The sequence below is a fragment of the Nuphar pumila genome, chromosome 15 (assembly GCF_984573655.1).
Source record: "Nuphar pumila chromosome 15, dmNupPumi1.hap1.1, whole genome shotgun sequence".
Taxonomy (NCBI): domain Eukaryota; kingdom Viridiplantae; phylum Streptophyta; class Magnoliopsida; order Nymphaeales; family Nymphaeaceae; genus Nuphar; species Nuphar pumila.
In genome coordinates, this window is record NC_143263.1 from 32,108,231 (window position 1) to 32,127,568 (window position 19,338).

The 19,338-nt window shown below is 36.9% G+C and overlaps 1 protein-coding gene across 2 annotated transcripts; it reads right to left on the bottom strand.

The window, feature by feature from the left end:
* Positions 1–1,798: 1,798 nt before the first annotated feature.
* Positions 1,799–13,464, bottom strand: LOC149815031 (transmembrane 9 superfamily member 7-like). 2 transcript variants are annotated; one of them, XM_089989722.1, is made up of 7 exons: positions 13,279–13,464; positions 8,033–8,197; positions 7,812–7,921; positions 7,557–7,665; positions 7,355–7,467; positions 3,293–3,443; positions 1,799–3,220 (listed from the first exon to the last, which is right to left on the bottom strand). In XM_089989722.1, exons 1-7 carry the CDS (start codon positions 13,408–13,410, stop codon positions 2,063–2,065), a joined length of 1,938 nt encoding a protein of 645 aa, XP_089845848.1. In that variant the 5' UTR covers positions 13,411–13,464; the 3' UTR covers positions 1,799–2,062. The 2 variants fall into 2 exon arrangements, with proteins under 2 accessions (XP_089845848.1, XP_089845849.1); XM_089989723.1 differs by lacking the exon at positions 13,279–13,464 and adding an exon at positions 8,364–11,819.
* Positions 13,465–19,338: the final 5,874 nt, after the last annotated feature.

The window sequence follows — 19,338 nt, forward strand, 5'->3', positions numbered from 1 at the left end:
GGGCAAAATACCAAGGTTGGTTGTGAATTAAAAAATATGATAAATATGGCTAATTGATTTTTTTCTTGACAGTTTTGCCTTTTTGTTGCTTAAAAAATTAAGTGCCTTGGTCAAACCTACTTTTCTAAGTTCTCTTCCAAAAAAATCAGGCGCTTTGATTGAAAAAATCAGGCACCATAAAAAATTTTATCTGAAAAAATTAGGTACCTTGATTGAAAAAATGAGGTGCTATGATTTTGACCAAGGCACAGCTTGAGTTTTTAGGCAACAAAAGGGCAAAACGATCAAGAAAATAGTAAATTGGGTAGATGTGTCATATTTTTTCATTTGCAGCCACTTACGGTATTGTGCCAAAAGTTAATTAGTGCGACTCTAGCATACATGGTAAGTTGGATTTCTCCAGTTATATCTTGATATATCCAGATTTAGTTTAAGTTTTCCTAGATTGTGGACACCATCTCTATACATAACCAGTCAGCCCTATGAATTCATTTTGCACCATTACATTTCAGGTGACTCACGAACAATGTCCTTAAAATACCCTTTGCATTAACACAAACATATCAAGCTGCTGCACCTAATCCCGTTCACCCTATTGGTATAATAATTTCAACGATGTATTGCAAAGGTGTCATCAATTGTTGCTTATGTGCACATATATACAAGTTCCATTAGGCATGGCAAACCTGGATTCCTAGATCAATGTAAAAGTAATCATTTGTTTAATCTTTCTTTTTCATAATAGGGAGAAACCTTTATTATGGTTTGGACGTCCCATTATAGCTTGAGAGGTGGCACATTGACTTGACCCTGTTTCAGTAGAGGGAAGATCAGGTGCTCAATTCACCCACACTTCTCTTATGTTTTTCACATGCATCATCTATTCTTCTTATATGTTCTCAGATTTTCATGTTTTTTTTTTTTTGTGTTTCCTCTCATGCTTCTCACAGTCAGTCATTTTTAGATTTTGTTAAAAATTTAATTCTTACACCAAAAAATCATGAAATCACTTTTATTTTTGTTTTTATGTGTTATATTTTTATTTCCATTGAATTCTTACATTAATTTTTTTAATTCCTCGCTTCCTATACATTTAAAAATGCATAGCTTTCCCGCTTCCGCTTCCTAGTCTGACAACCTTGGTTTTTAACCAGTTATCTCAGCCATGAAATAAATATGGCACAACCAAGTGAGTCCCTCAGAGCAGCCAACCACCAAGTAAATGACGGCATTTAGGTGACTACAAAATTTGAGTAAATTATCATCAGTTCCAACTTTCCAGTACTAGAGGTGTTCCTATCATGCATTCCTTGACCTTCCAATAAGTGTTCAGTCAAGCTTAAACCACAGTTACGAGAGTAAAAAGCAGGCAAAAGAAGCGTGAAGTGTGAAGCGAGCAGTGTTAGTAAATGCTCAGCTGCGTAAATCGAGATTAAGAAACATACGGAAAATGAGTAGGAAACAAGTACAAAACGATACAAAGATGTAGTTAAAACTTGCAGTTCTTTAGTCAAACTGAATTTCAAGTATTTTTATCAAACAATATACATATATTTTGTAACAATAACTTCCCAAAAAAAATACAATCCTTTTAACATGAGAAAAGCGTATCCAATATCAAAGCTCACTTTCATATTACAAGAAAGCTTTTCATTGTTTAGAAGCAACTTGCTCATAATGTTTCAGAAGCATGAAAGAAAGTGTGATTTTAATCTTGAAGCAGGCTTCCAAGGTTTTAAGAAACTTTAACAATGGTTTAAATTATTTATGCAATCCAAGCATGTTATGATGCTCCCACTTCAAAAACTATAAGATTCTAATATATAGGATCAAATGAAAATACAAGATGTTCAAACAAGAAAAAATATCAAATTTTGGAACAAAGCACAGAACTACACTAGTCTTCTACAAAATCACCATTTTTCATGGCACATCGTAACATTATGGAACATGCCACCGCTTGAGGTCTTCTTTTCTGCTCCCCATACCTGTCCCTGTCTCCCCCTGCTCAAACGCTTTGCTTATTTGTTTGCATTGGCACCCTCTCTGTCTAGTTCCTGCATCAATCGATCTTCACAGAAGAATAGATCTTCCGAACAAACCAGAAGCAAGCATAGAAACCTATTGTTCCAGTCAACACGAAGAAAGCATAAGATATAATCAACATGTAGCCGAAGTAGAGAATGCCTGACACTATCTTTGTTATCTCAAGCTTTGTAAAGAAGTAGAAGACTGCATATAGAAAGAGATACAGAGCTGAGGAGCCTGCAGTCAGGTAAGCCCTCCACCACCAGTAGTAATCCTCACTGCATAGCTGGAAGTAGCACAACACGATCGTTATCTCTGCACATGTTATCAGTAAGATGACAAAGACGATGAAGAGGAAGCCGAAGATGTAATAGAACTGGTTCAGCCATATGGATGTCAAGATGAAGAAGAGCTCAATGAAAACAGCACCGAAAGGCAATATGCCTCCGATTAGAATGGAGAAGACAGGCTGCATGTACCATGCCTGCTCAGGGATCTGTCTGGGGATCTTATTCGTCTTCACAGGATCCTCAATTGATGGCTTCTTGTATCCAAGATAACTTCCAACAAAAACCAGAGGCACTGATATTCCAAACCACAGACAGACAAGCGCAAACATAGTCCCAAATGGAACTGCACCTGACGATTTCTCTCCCCAGATGAGTGCATTCAGTACAAAGAAGATGGAGAAGAGAATGGCAGGGAACATGAAAGCAGTCTTCAATGTATTCTTTTTCCATTCTGTTCCCTTGAACATTTTGTACAACCTGGCTGATGAATATCCTGCAAATAACCCCATGAAGACCCACAGGAGAACCATGGCAGTCATTAATCCACCACGATTTGAAGGTGACAGGAAACCTAGCAATGCGAATATCATGGTGACAAGTGTCATCCCAAAGAACTGAACTCCAGTTCCAACATAAACACAGAGCAAACCAGAATTAATTGGTGGCCTGAACACATCTCCATGAACAAGTTTCCAACCGGTTTCTTCCTGTGCTTCATCTTGTGTTTCCAGCTGGTTATAGTTGGCGATATCTCTGTATAGAGTTCGCATCATGATCATGGCCACCATACCAGAAAGGAATAAGACAATCATCAAGGAGTTGATAATGGAGAACCAGTGAATTTGATCATCACTCATGAGAAGGTACGTGTCCCAGCGAGAAGCCCATTTAATATCACTCAACTGTAGGGAAAAAAGAGTTAACAAATAGAGAATAACTAAAGCAAGAAGGAAAATAGGCCAGAAAGTCGATACCTGAAAGGTAACATCATAAGTGAATATGACCTCTTTATCTGCCTCTACTTCCTGGGGAACATTGCTCCCTTGAATTATATTTTTCGTGTTGTCACAAGTTATCAGCCGCGGATTCTTATCATCCCATGGAGGGTTGTACTCATGATTTACACTGATCCAGAAAAAGCAGTAAGATCAGAAAAAACCATAAAAAAACGTGAACATGGAAAATTACAATAGTTATCTGAATATCCAGGAAGACAATATAAGAAGTGAACAATTCAAGATCACAAGTGAAACCACACCTGCCAAAACGGCCCTCTTAATAAAGGAGGTCCAAATTAGAGGAAAAAGTTTCATGACTTCAAGTATGCACGTAAGAAATGGGTCCAATGGAATTGACAGGCATACGCAGCAAAGCTAATTTGACATGGCACTGGAGTTATGAGCCTCCAGAATCAGGATATTTTAAAGGAAAAAAAACTCAGAATGGCTGCATTATGATGCAATTTTGTGAAAAGTGAGAGCCAGGCTAGCCTCTCTCTCTCTCTCTCTCTCTCTCTCTCTCTCTCTCTCTCTCTCTCTCTCTCTCCATTCCACAAATAGCTCCAAATGCCCTTAATACAAACAAGAGGAAATCATGCTAACGGAAAAAAGGCTACTATATATATCATAGTCACCTGTATCGTTAAAGGTAATTTCTCGGCGAGAGTATTTCTTGGAGAGATTTTCAAAAGTTGATAAATCTAGGGAATATCTCAAAAAAGTCTCGGGAGTTTAAAAAATTGGAAAAAATATAAATAACAACAAAAAACCTAAGCAAATAATAAGTTTTGTATTATTTTTCTTTCAAAAGTATAAAGAAACACGGTTTAAAGGTTTTAAAATATAAAAGAAACAAAAAAATAGGAAATGCAAACTTAAAAAAAAATAAAAAATATCATGATAATATCACAATATTTTTTATTTGCAGATAATTTGAAAATATATTCCTTATATTATAATATCGCGATATATTCAAAAAATCGGCGATATCGGTGACAGTGATATATATATATATATATATATATATATATATATATATATATATATGTGTGTGTGTGTGTGTTAATATTTAGGGCTATTGAAGGCACAAAACTATTGAATATAAATCACCTTCTTTTCATATTTTTTTGGTTTTTTTTTTTGTAGATCAGACCTTATGGATGCAATCTACAAGGCTTCTTTAGTAGAAAATGGGTCTTGAATCATGTGATTATGACATGTAATCAGGTTTTCTAAGCGATTCAAAAACCAACAGCCCACAATGCACTAAAAGTTTATGACTCATTTTTAGATTTAAATAACACGATTCACGCTTTGATCCCTAGCAAACCAACCATACTGAACGCATCTACTTCATCAGATTGAGTTGATAAAGCTCGAACCTCTGATTTCTATTTCAATAGTTCCAAACCTTCAATAGAACCAAATCTTAACCATACATATATGGGAAATGGAAACCTACAAAATACAAAACCTACTAAATGAAACATGATAGTAGATTTTCATGAATTTCTGGTGTTTTTTTGAAATTCTGACCATACGGATGTGATCTATATGCTCATTTTTATAGGAATAACTTCTTGGAACATTTGATTCCGATGCATGGATAGGTTTTTATAAGGTTTCAAAAATCAACAGCCTACAATTTTCATAAATTTTTTAGGCTCCAAAGACCATTGTTTCCATCCAAAATGCATGATCCAATTGTCAATTTCTAGTAAATCAATCGTGCTAAACACATGGGGTCAGGATTTCGAAAAAAACACCGGAAAACCACTATCATGTTTAGTTCAGTAGGTTTTGCATTTTGTAGGTTTCCATTTCCCATATATATATATATATATATAGGAAAAGTGGTAACTGCCTACCACTTTTCTAGCCTACTGCCAGCCTACCACATGGAAAGCGGTCTTTTTGGGTTGGTTTTTGCAAATTTGTCCTTACAGATGTGTTTGATATAGTTGATTTGATAGGAAATCATACTTGGATCATGTTTTTTCAACAATAAACATGATTTTTTAAGCCTTGAATATTTATGAAAATCTTAGACCGTTGATTTTTAAACCTTATAAAAACTTAACTGCTTATCGGAATCGGACTATCCAATAGTCAATTCCTATCAAAATGAGCATGTAGAACACATCTACACAGTCAGATTTAAAGAACACATGAAAAAACCCTTCAAAACTCAGTAGGCTGGCAGTAGGCCAGAAAAGTGGTAGGCAGCTAACACCTACGATACTATGTCACATGGGTGCGGGGATTCGGCACTTCCAAAAAAACCGGGTGCGGGGGTGCGGCAGGGGCAAAAATGTAATATATATATATATATATATATATATATATATATATATATATATATATATATATATATATATATATATATATATATATATATATATATATGGTAGCTGTTAAGGTCCATGACATTTATGCCCAACTTACTTTTTACCATTTTTTTATCTTATATGGTTGTCCCCAAAGATGAAAGTGATGAGTTGTGGAGCTTGATTCATTGTTTTTGCCCTTTCAGGAAGGGGGGTCCGGGAGGTCCGGGGGCTCCTCCCGGCATGGGTCCCGCTGCGCGGTCAATGGGCTGGGGTCCAGGGGGGGTGCCCCTGGCGGGGGGTTATAGGGGGGCAGCGCCCCCCCCCCCCCACAAAGAATTTTTTTAATTCCACAACCCATTTCATAGGGCAAAATTTTTTTTTAAAAAAAAAAATCCAAAAAAATAGACAAAAATGACGCTGGGTGCGGTCAACACACCCAGGGTTAGGTTGACCGCACCCGCGTCGACGCGGGTGCGGCACCCTGCTAGCCGAATCCCTGTGACATAGCTACGATATATACTTATAGATATAGAGTGATGAAAACATGCTAGGTTTTTCGGGTTTTCCTCTGTTTGTTTTTTTTGCAATTCTGACACCATAGATGTGCTGAGCAAGGGCGTAGCTAGGGGGGGGCAGGACTGGGCTGAACAGTTAATTTTTTTTTTTAAAAGCCCAGTCCTAGCCCAGCCCTGACTGCAGCAAATAGTTTGATTTGTCCATATGAAATAGATTTTTATTAATAATTGTAGCCATTTTTTATTTTATCTCAAAAAAAAAAATTTTGGGGGCGCTGCCCCCGAACCCCCGACTATCGCACAAATAAATTTTTTTTTGCTACACCCCTGTTTGCCCCCCCCTCACATGAATTCTAGCTACGCCCCTGGTGCTGAGCATGGTCAATTTACGGGGAATTGATATCTGGATCATGGTTTCTCAATGAAAAAACAAAAGATAATATATATATATATAAAATCATTTTTTAAAAGTTTTTTACCCTAATGCACAGAGTTATGTGGGATCTGTGCATCGTGTTGTGGCTGGCATATACAAGCTTTCAGTGCTCGGATGTATGAAATTTAAAGCCAGTGCCTTAACCTGATAGGATACTCTATCTCTCTCATTGTACCGAAAGGTTGTTTTTCCAAAATTGATAAAATTATAAAAATGTTAAAATAGATTAAAAAATAACCACATTATTGTATCTAGTAATAGCACAATATTGCCATGACAATTTTATCAAGATTTTTGCTTTCTCAAATAAAGGTAATATTTAAAAATTAGTACTTTTTGTTTATTTTGAAAAATGAGGCGCCACTTCTTGTTAAAACTCTTGTTCTTAGTCTTTTGGTAAATCTGGGAAACTTCTTAGCATTTAAAGCATACATTTTAATAAATTCTTTGCATAAGTGGGGGCAAAATAGTTAATAAATAAAAAGCAAAAGTGCATTTATAATATCAAATACAAAATAAAAGTAATGAGAATAGTTTCATGATATTTTTACTATGGACACCTTTAAGCCACGACACGGATGTTATTGGCCAAAGTATTATATTTGCACCACATGGATGCACAACTTGCATCCGTTGGCATTCAACGGATTGACTATATATATATATATATATATATATATATATATATATATATATATATATATATATAGAGAGAGAGAGAGAGAGAGAGAGAGAGAGAAAGAGAGAGAGGGTTGACCTGTATGGGTTAACCTCAAAACCAACAATTCGAGCAGAATCAGTCTCAACATCCTTGTGATACATGACTTTGAAGCGCAGATGATTATTGATGAAGTACTTTTCTTCTTTGCTCTGAACAGGATTGCATCAGTCACGGCTGTTATAAAAAAAAATTGACATTGTATGAAAAGAAAGGAACAATTTTCTCAGGTTTAACTGACCCCAGAATAACTTGCTCTGAACCCAACAAGGAACCCATGGTCATAGGTTGTTGCCTTGCTTCCATCCCTCCTTTGCCTCAGGACTGCAACTGGAAGATTGTCCAAAATCCTATTATAAAGAAGCAAAAAAAACTCAAATAATGAATTTTTAACATGGGTCTCCATAAACCCTAAAAGAACTGCAAACAAAGACTTCCATAAAGCACGAAAAAAATGGAAAATAATTATGAGAATAAAAAGCACAAGGTTCCTTACATATTCACCCTGTACTCGTCATCTATTTTCTCCTTAAAGTTCTTTGCAGATTCAGCATCGAGTTTCATCAAACATGCAACTTTGCATGACTCATCCGTTCTCATGTTAAACTGAATCATTATGATTCATATCATGTTATATGCTGAGATAAATGGGTAAGAGAACAGAATGCCAAACTTTTTCTTCTGAGCTCGCTAAGATCACAAAATACCAAAGCTTACCGAGTAAATAGAATTCTCAATGCGGTCACCTCGAAGAACCTCTCCCAGATTCTCTGCGTTGTTCATAACTTTAGTTGGTTTACAATAATTCAGGAAATAGTAGTCATATGGAAGTTGGGTTTTTGTAGATGAAAGCTTGTTCACTTTCACTTGTAAGGTATCACCCTGAGAAGAAAAATGCTCTCCAGCATAAGAATCTTACAAGATATGTATGCTTGGTGAAAGCAGTTGTACAATATAATAAAAATTGCTGTACATAACTTTAAGCAAAAAAAAAAAGAATCAAGAGAACTTATCATAATAAGAAAAAGAATGCACAAAAGGTCTATACCTTGAGCTGTTGCCTACATATTGGTTCTACTATTACTGCTTCCATGTTTCCAGTCATCAGAGCATATCAAGCAGATGCAACCGTCATTTATATCAGGAATATTCCCTTTAATTTTATCAAGAAGGAATACTGAAAGTGCCAAGTCAATCCAAATTTCAAAACAAATATGGTAGTAATCATAGTAGTATCCTATGTCACATAGACACGCCGGGTTGGGTCTGCGTTAAAACCTTGGTTTGAACAAGGTCAAAGGGGTGGGGCATTTTGGTCCCGCCCTACCCGATAAAACAACTCTCTCTCTCTCTCTCTCTCTCTCTCTCTCTCTCTCTCTCTCTCTCTCTCTCTCTCTCTCTCTCTCTCTCTCTCTCTCCAATGACCTCGGGTGGACCTCCGACACTCCAGCGACCTCTGGCGACTGAAGGAGCTCACCTCGCGACACTCCATCGACCTCTGGTGGATGACAAAGAGGTAGGAGTATCTCTCGACGACTGATATAGGGCGTTTTGATGTTTTTTAGGGTATTTTTCAGTTTATATTTTCATACATTTAGTTTAGTTGGTTGTTAAATGTTAAATTAATTTATGTTGTTGTCTTATTGGAAAAATGGATTTTGATTTTTTGAATTTATTATTATTATTATATATATATATCACTGTGTCCCCATACCCACATATTTTTTGGAATTTCCATGTTGTACCCTCTGAAATTTGTACCCATACCTATACCCGTACAGGTGCAGGTGCAGGTGCAGGTGCGGTGCAGGTGTGGCATAGGTAGTACCCGAGGCAGTAATAAAAACAATTACAAAACTTCAAGTAGATATTTAGTTAGTACATGAAATTACTGATATGACCCAAAATCTTAAGGATCACCAAAGTTTAGGCATTCAAATGCAAGAAATAAAGATAGAATGCAGTTGAAATAGCACCAACTATGCCACAGTGACTGCATTGTGGCCTATGAACTGGTATCTACACACCACCAACAACAACTACGCCTTCATCCCAAAATAATTGGGGTCGGCGATATGAACCAAAAAAGAAAATCATTATGGGTCTTCCACATGAATCCTTCTCCTTCAATCATTTCTATCCAATGCCATGTCCTTGGTGAGGTTCAAAGCATTCATATCCTTTCCTATCACCTCCATCCATGTCTTCCTAGGCCTACCCCGACCTCTTTTAACTAATATATTTTCCCATTTCTCCATCCTTCTAACTGGAGCATCATTAGGCCTTCGCCGAATATGTCCAAACCACCGTAAACGGTTCTCTCTCATCTTATTTTCAATGGGTGCAATGCCTACCTTCTTACGTATCTCCTCGTTCCGAATCTTATCTTTTATTGTATTTCCACACATCCATCTCAGCATACGCATCTCAGCTACACTCATTTTTTGAATATGATGTCTCTTGGCAGCCCAACATTCTGTACCATATAGTAAAGCAGGCCTAATAGTCGTCCTATAAAACTTTCCCTTCAACCGCAATGGCATTCTACGATCGCACAACACTCCAGTTGCACTTTTCCATTTCATCCACCCAACCTTCATCCTATGATTTACATCTCCATCAATTTCTCCATACTTTTGAATGATAGATCCCAAATATTTGAAACAATCATCCACCGGTATTTCTTGCTCACCAAGCTTCACTACACTCTCATCATTACTTCGTTGCTTACTAAACCGACATTCCATGTATTCTGTCTTACTCTTACTCAACTTAAAACCTCTTGCTTCCAATGTCTGTCTCCATAATTCTAACTTAGCATTAACCCCAGCTCTAGACTCATCAATCAAAACAATATCATCAGCAAACAACATACACCACGGCACATTTTCTTGAATTGATCTCGTAAGCTCATCCATCACTATAGCAAATAGGAAAGGGCTTAAAGCAGATCCTTGATGTAACCCAACCGTTATAGGAAAATTGGTTGTCACCCCTCCACAAGTGCGGACATTGGTTACTACTCCTTCATACATATCTTTAATTATTTTAATGTACTTGAGAGAAATACCTTTCTTCATCATTGTCCACCAGAGAACGTCCCTAGGTACTCTATTGTATGCCTTCTCTAAATCAATAAAAACCCTATGCAAATCTTTATTCCTCTCTCTATTTCTCTCGATAAGTTGTCTAAGAAGATGTATAGCTTCCATAGTTGAGCTTCCAGGCATAAAACCAAATTGATTCTTCGATATCATGACAACCTTCCTCAACCTAGACTCAATCACCCTCTCCCAAAGTTTCATAGTATGACTCATGAGTTTTATACCACGATAGTTTGTGCAATCTTGTATATCACCCTTATTTTTATATAGAGGCATCAAAGTACTCTTCCTCCACTCATTAGGCATCTTATTTGTCCGCCAAATCTTGTTAAAAAGATTTGTCAACCATTCTAAACCTTTCTCTCCCAAGCATTTCCAAGCCTCGATAGGAATACCATCTGGGCCAACTGCCCTTCTTGATTTCATTTTCTTCAAAGCCTCTGCAATTTCTTTCTTTTGAATCTTGCGCATGAAGTCACGATTCATCTCATGAAAAGGAATAGAGAAGTCTCCAAGATCCTGAGCATGACTTTCATTAAATAGCTTATCAAAATAATTTTTTCATCTCTCCTTAATCTCTTCATCTTTGACTAAAACCCTTTGTGTTTCATCTTTGATACATCTAACCATACCCAGATCCCTCGATTTTCTATCTCTCATCTTTGCAAGCCTATAAATATCCTTCTCGCCTTCTTTGGTATCCAACTTGTCATAAACCTCCTTATATACCTTATCCCTCGCGTTCCGAACTACTTTTTTAGCTTCCTTCTTTGCTATCATATACTTCTCTAAATTCTCCCTATCATATTCCTTCTTTGATATCTACACACCGATGTCCCTAAAATCACAATACCCTTACACATGACCATGTATGTTTGGATCGATCCAACTTTTAATACTATCATTACCTCCAACCAAAGGACTCCATCCCAACCATGTATTTACTTTTTTTACCGACACGAAGGAAACAGACCATAATCAATTGAATTATCATATTAATGCATCTCCACCCATTCTCCTAGCGCAAAAATGAAATTTACTAACTAAAGAGAATGCACCTCCTTCACTAATTATTTTATTTCATTCCACAAGTGAAGACCAGATTTGACATGAAGGGGCTTTACCACGTGTCATATAGGTGCTGGTACAGTTATGACATATGACACAGGTGATGCTGGGATGAGGGACTCACACTAAAATACATGGATATATAATTCAAGGACCTAGATGCTCAATTTAGGTCACTAAGTATAATGGCCATACTGGTTTCAAATAGACATAAGATGACCACTATGGCATGAGATATCGTTACGCTCCAGCTGGTTGTTTCAACTTTGTGTCAACATAAGAGAACCAACCACATTTCTTCTTGGACCTGAAATAGTCACAGTTATGGTTGAAGACAGGCTAACTGTTTATATTGCTGCGATAATGCATGATGCTCATATAATTTAGAAAGCTAGTTTCCAAACCATCCTAAAATTTAGGAAATGTATGAAGATACTTTTTGATCTAGTAATGGAACTTTGAAAATTACCATTTACTGGAACTAAGGGCATGTTTGCAATGCCCTGTAATTCTTGGATCTTCTCAAGATCTTGTGATTGTAAATCACAATCACAGCACTTTTTCAAGGATAGTGAAACATGAGAAAAGTACTAGTTGTGATTGTGATTACCAGCTGTGATAATTTCTGCCTAAAATATCATGAAAGTTGGTCACAAGATTGACCTTATGATCAATAATCGTAGCTTCTACTTTCTCAGCTGTGATTGTTCTTCCTCACCTGTGACTAAAGCAAACATGCCCAAAGTGAACCTAGGCCTAGCTCAAGTCCAAGTCTAACCCATTTTTGGAATCTAAACCGATGCAGGTAGATTCAATCAAGTGTAATGCAGACATAGAATGAATTGTAGCCAAGCAGCATGGCGAGCATAAAGGAAAGGAAATGCTCAGAACGAATTCATTCTGCATCGTAATGCACATGCGACAACTAATGCGTTCATCAAACAAGCATCGAGACATTCAACCAAAAGGAGAGAGAAAATAGACCGACTATCTTTCAACAATTACACCATCGAATGCACTAATTCTGCGCCATTTGAAAATCCCATGACTTCTCTTCATCAATGAATGCGTACACTTTACTATTCAGCTGAGGAATCAACAATTTATCTTCCTCATGAACGTAACATATATCATTATCCAGCTAATCTAAGTAAACGACCAAGCAAACCTAAATAACGAGAAAAGTCCAAAATTAAGTTCCTTTCCTCCTTAACAAAAGAGATACAAACGAATCCTACTACTGTTCACCCCTCTTCCCAACCAACAACATCCACACTCAAATAGTTCCCACTGTTCGGTGCCCAAATTCATAATCTAACTACAGATCCATCGCATGCAATCCCAATTCCTAAATCTTGAATACCAAAACAACAATACCATTATAAATCGACCGATCAAAGAGAAAATAAAATCAAACAAAAACAAAAAAAACAAGGGAACATTAGCAATTGACGATCCCCCAAAATGTGCATTCAGATCAACCATTTCCGGCCCAATCAACCCCAAGATACCGCCAAGAAAACCCCAAAATCCAAGTAACCACAAAAGAAAAACCCTAGATCGTAGAAACAAAAGCAAAAACACTATACACTGAATCAAGAACCACACTGGAAAAACCAGAAATCAACAAATTCAGTGCAAAAGAGGATCGAATCGCTACGCAAATCAAACAGATCCGGCGATGAATTCGCGGCCGAACCTAAGAATCAAAGAAGAAGAAAAGAAAGAGAGATCGGAAAGCAGAAAAAGAAACAAGAAATGGGGGGGTATCGTCGTTTTTTCTTCTGGAACCTTCTGGAAGTCTTGAGGGGCGACGCCGGGGAGGTAGAAGCCATCGACGACGCAGACGAAGCCTGAAGAGAAGAGGAAGGCGAAGATGAGCAGTGCCGAGACGGCGGAGGAGAGAGGCGTCGCCGATCCCATCGTCTGCTGCACCACCAGCAGAAGAGAGAGAGAGAGACTTCCTTGATTGGGTGTGTAACCAAAGGGGTGATTAAAGTGGTGATAATAAAGCCTCTGGAGTCCGCGCCATCGTTTGCTATTTTTTTATTTTAAGAAAATCGCATAATTTATCGGCTATTTACAAAATCCATCTAGAATTTCAGTAATTACAATAAACTACCTAATTTTATCATTATGCCTCAAAACACGCTTATTGCTAAAATCATTCAGTTGAGTTTTTTTTAGTCAAACGAAGTTATTAAAGTGTAAGGATGTAAATGGTTGGATCTAGACACTACGGAGTTCGAACTTAATTGGATCTAGTCTAATCAGATCCAGATTCAAATTAAGGGTCGGGGCACAAAATAACTAAAAACCAAATCAGGATCCAACTTAAAATCATGTGTTTGCATGTATTGAGGTTTGAATTTTAGTTGGATTAGGAATTTACTCCGATTGGAATTCAGACTAAAATGGAAAGCTTGATATCATGTCTGGATCCGATTAGTTAAATTGGTTCCGACTTTAGCTACTGTAACTGACCTGAATCGGAACCGTTCAAGTCCCTATAAAATGTCTTGTAGAAAGCTAAATATGGTTTATCATAAAATATGGTTTTCAAAAATAAGTATTAATATGGTTTTCAAATGAACTGGTGTGATTTATATTTTATACGATGTACATATTATCATAAAATATACCTATGAATTAAGTAGTTAAATGCACATATTTAATTAATTATTATCGTATTATAATTTATCATTAGTTATAATACTTAAATGCTCATTTCAAAATATTTTTTTATAATAATAGCATTATTATTTCTATATATAGATTTCGACAAAAATATTTTACATTAGAGATAGTGCAAGCTTTGCAAATAATCTAGACGAGTTTCTTGAGTATTTGATACGTAGTTAAATGCAAAATGAGATTCAGCGGGAATAGAGGGTCAATAATGGGTCAGGTAACCTCTATTTCATGGTTTGGTCCAAGAATCCAACCAATGTGGAAATGCAAGTTCTAAACCCAAAATTGAAAGCCAGGGCCCTTCATAACAGATTTTGTGAGTCGGATCCTATCCAACCCATGACCCTAGCTGAGAAACTATTTACCATTTTACACGTTGTGTTGACCTACTGAACTATTTTATCTTTTTGGACTCGGATTATGGCACTGTGCACTTTGAAAATTTTGGATCCAGATTCAGGTCTACCTCAATCCTATTCCGGATTCTCACTCAACATAGAGATAAGTATAGGGATGATAAGGTCAGATATGGATCAAGTCATACTTGATCACGCACATATCATCTCCAAAATTTTCAATATGGATCTGGATCTGACTTGGTTCTCATAATAGAGCCCCAAAAGGGAAGCTGAACTGAATCTCTATTTTACTGGATCCGTATATAACGAGCAAAAACTGTTGTTTGTCTTTGACAATGGTAAAAGGAAAAGAGGAGCTAGACCCAATTCATACCAGATCCTGAAAAGTTGAGTTTACCCAATTCTGATCCAGATCTAACTAGTCATGATCTTGTTTGTTTTCAGTCCTACCCAGATTTGGATGGATTCTGCCCAGTTCCAATAATATAAGTCTGAACCAGATCTAAATATGGTCAATAGTCCCACCCGTTTGGATTTCTAGTTAAATGGCTTTAGGAAATCAGTTCCCATCTTCCACGTATTTCTGCCTTTTTTTTCCTTTGGTCAGGATCAGGTTCAAGTATGAGAGAGCATCAGGTGCAATGTGATTGCACACCTTTAGTGTGCTGCCGCACTCGATCACCCTCCATCATTGGGATAGTCCCTCCCAATGCGGGAGGGTGATCAGCACACTAAAAGTATGCACAATGATGGAGGGTGATAAGGTGCAGCAGCATACTAAAAGTATGCAATCACATTATACCTGATCTTACTTCAAGTATGAGCTATTAAGGACAGTGGATCACATCAAGGTTGCCTTGGAGACCGTTCATCACGCCAACTTGAATGGTATGGCTTCATAGCTTGCTTCTTTAATGGGTCCTACAATTTCTTTCGAATCTCTTCATGTTCCAGGTGAATGGCATGTAGAGCAAAAAGAATCTAAAAAACAAAGCAAAAATAAAAGGATGGTGTTCATACTGTGTTCACGAGGGGGATGAACGGCATCCAAGGTCACCCTTACCCCGATCCACAGCATAGAACCAGTTGAGCTCAATCTTTCTCTTGTATTCTTTGTTATACTCAGTTGCTAGAAGTATTTTCCCATCTAAGAGATCCAACTCAATCAACCTAAGTCGATGTTGGGTTTCAAAGGGCATTTTTTAAAACAACAGGTATCATAAGATAAGGTAATTGCACTTGCAAAGGCAAGACCACTTGAGTTCTATACACTAACTCAAATGGAGTTGCATTAGTAGGGATAAAAATGGTGGTATGGTGTGAAAGCAATGTGTCATGCAGTTCTCATGCTAGTTATGACTTGTCTTAATAGTTCTCTCAATTATACCCTGATGGATTTGTTGATGGCTTTGACTTGATCATTACCATGAGGATAATAGGAAGCCAAGAAATATTGAGTTATGCTAACCTTCCTAGACATCTTCTTAACATTTTATTCTTAAAAATAAGAGTCATTATCAATTTGATAACTTTTACCCACTTGGTGAAACTAAGTGGCACCTAAGATGTAGTGATGATGGTTAGATGCAAGAAGATGAACGAAACATATAACATCAAATGCTTACATGAAAAATGATCATGAGGATATAACATAATGTAATGTAGATGACGATTCATAGATAGCATTGGCATGCTCTTGACACTCTTTACCCTTCTTGACATAATGGTTGCAATATTAGTCCATAGTCAGCCAATAGTACCTTGTTCTAACAGGATTTTCTTAACTATCATCTATATGCCAATATATCCTCCGTAGAGCCCACCATGAGACTCTTTCAGGGCTTCTTCCTCATTCAGGCACCTAAGGAGCTCACTACTATATCTTTTTTTGTAGATGACCCCACCTAAGATATAATATCTTTGGGCAATTCTCCCAATGAATTTCTTAACTGTAGGTTGAACATTCTAGGAAAATGTTTTATTCTCGAAGAAGTTGTTGATATCATAGAACCAAGGTTTTTTATTTTTTGGAGCTCAATAATCGGGCGCTTTTGAGCTTGCTTTGTCTCTTATATATATTGCAAGTTGGTTTCTCTATTCTTTCAATTGGAAATGATTTTTTATCCTGCCCCTGCCCTATTTTGATAATGAAAGCAAAGTTTGCTAAACTATTAGCAAATTGATTGTTATCTTTTTCGATGTGAGAGAATTCACAGAAACCAAAATTTCTTATCAACTCTAAGATTAGATCGACATACAAGGTTAACCTTTTTTTTTACGCCCTGGTGACTTGCTTGATTACCAACATTGAATCACCTTGGACACGCACCTTCTTAGCTCATGCTTCAATTAAATTCTTTAGCCTTTGGATCAAAGCTTCGTACTCCAATATATTGTTGGTGCACAAGAAGTCTAACTTAAAGGCATGTAGGATATTTTCACCTCAAGGAGTGATGATAACAAATCCAATTCAAGATCCATTGATATTTTGAGATCCATTAAAATACAAGCTCCAAATTTTCTATGATCATCTTTTGATGCCAAGACATTTTCTTCAAGAAAGTCATCATTAACTCCAGCTTTCTTATTTATGGGTAGGTCAGCTATAGCTTGCTCCTTATTTGATTTTTTGGAGATACATTTCATATCAAATTTTATAAGACTTGCCATCTTGCAATTCTTCTAGTTAGATATAGTTTTTTTTAGAGCTAGTTTTTCAAAGGCATATTTGATTGGATCAACCCTAGACAGAACCTTAACCTCACATGCCATCATATAATGTCTTAATTTTTAGGTTGCTCAAACAAGATCTAGGCATGTCTTCTCCAATCGATTGTATTTTTTTTCATAATTTACAAAGGTCTTACTTATATAATAAATAACATACTTTGTCTTTACCATTATCCTCATACCGGGCAAGTAGGCAACTTAGGGCCACCTCATGAACAAGCATGTATAGTAACAATGGGTTTGCTATGACTAATGGCTTCAACATAGGCGGGTTGAGAAGGTACTGCTTAAGCTTATTAAAAGAGTTTTGACATTCTTTATTCTAGACAAATTTGACACCTTTTCTTAAGAGTGTATTAAAGGATTCATACCTAGTAGCTAGGTTAGAGCTGGACCATCTAATAAGATGAATTTTTCCTTAGTGGTTTCTCAATTGCTTGAGATTGGTGGGTGGAGACATGTTCATGATAGCCCTGATTTTGGCAAAGTCTATTATAATACCAGGCCTGCTAATAATGAAGCCTAGAAGCTTACCTGACTAAACACTGAAAACACATTTTTGGGGGTTCATCTTAAACTTATATTTTCTCAAGCATTTGAAAACATTTCTCAAAGACTCTAGGTGATTTCCCCCTAGTTCTAGACTTAACTAGGATATCATCCACGTAGACTTTTATGCAAAAATGGATATGTAAGAGGGTTTTATTTTAATAGAAAATTATTTTTTCTACTACTGAACTCATTCTTCATACTCGAACTTGACATAAGCAGCTCTGCCCAAGTAAGGTATTTATCTATAAGATTGGTATTTGTTGATGCCCTAGATATATGCTTCTTTGGAGAGAAAAAATGACTCAAAAGTGAGCCCTTGGAGCTCATCACTTAACTCAGACTCTGTTTATGATTCTGACTCTAAGGGGGTCCTAACACCTAATGGGTGCAACTCTTCTTCAAAGCAAGGGCTTTTTTGGTTAGTCTCAGCCCATTCCTTTCATGACCATTCCAAGAAGAGCTCGAGTGGACCATACAATTCATGCTTCAGATTGTTGAGAGCTCCTTGTAGGAAGGACCTTCAACTTTTCCTTGTAGGTGTTCTTGGCCATAGTACCTTTTGATAGCTTTCACATTCTACAAAATCCTTTTTGACCCTTTCTTCCTAGTCAAAATCTCCCGCTGAATGGGTGTAGCCGAGACCATTTGCAAATGCCATGACTTTTGCCCTGATGCTAGGTTTTGTCTCATCTAATTGGACTACATTTTTCTTGACAGAAAGGTCTTCTGGGGTCAATGATTTCCAATTGCCTTAATTAATCATTATAGGATTTGAGATAAAATTGGTAGAAATCATAACAACAATACCCTTTGTCGCCCAATCATTTATTCCTAACTAGAGAGATTAGGGCTATGGTATGACTTGTTTCTTGGGCCTAGGGACCTTGTGGTTCTATTGTTGAACTTAAGGAGGCTTGGGAGCGGGTCTCGGGGTTAATATTCCCAACAACTATTTATTGGCTTAGATAAATATCCTTCATTTAGTTGGTGTTCCTAGTACTAGTACTCAAATTCTATAAGATGCTTTTTGTTGGGATGTTCCAACCACTTAGCATATCTTCGTCAGTGGGCATAAATCTTGATTGCTACTTTGGGTTACTGTCCAACTAACACTAAAGGTTCAATTTACCTTGAAATTTTGCTAGGGTGAACAATTATAACCCCCTTTGGAAGTAGTGTACCTATTGCTCTTAAGTTATGTGTTTTTTCTAGTCATTTTAGACAGAGGTGATCCACTCATAGATGATTGACTCAATTTTTGCATTGCAGCTAGGATCCTATCCCCAGGTACCATATCATGCCTCTCAGTGAAGAGTTTGACTTCTTCATGTAGTGGGAATAATCCTTGAGGCTTTTCATTTGGGCCTAGGTGTTCTTTATGTGGATTTAGGTCCAAAATGCCAAGATGTTTTTTTAGATATCTCATATCATCTTGATTCAAGACGACTATGGTTGAATTCTCAAGATGGATTTTTAAGGACAAGGATGCTAGGCTTTTCAATTATGAACTAGATGGAGA

Coding starts and splice junctions, on each gene's coding strand:
- LOC149815031 (XM_089989722.1), bottom strand. CDS start 13,410: ATGGGATCGGCGACGCCTCTCTCCTCCGCCGTCTCGGCACTGCTCATC. Junction 8,198..13,278: donor CCCCTCAAGACTTCCAGAAG/GTTCCAGAAGAA, acceptor TTTTCTTCTCAG/GGTGATACCTTACAAGTGAA. Junction 7,468..7,556: donor TCAGAGCAAGTTATTCTGGG/GTCAGTTAAACC, acceptor AATCCTGTTCAG/AGCAAAGAAGAAAAGTACTT.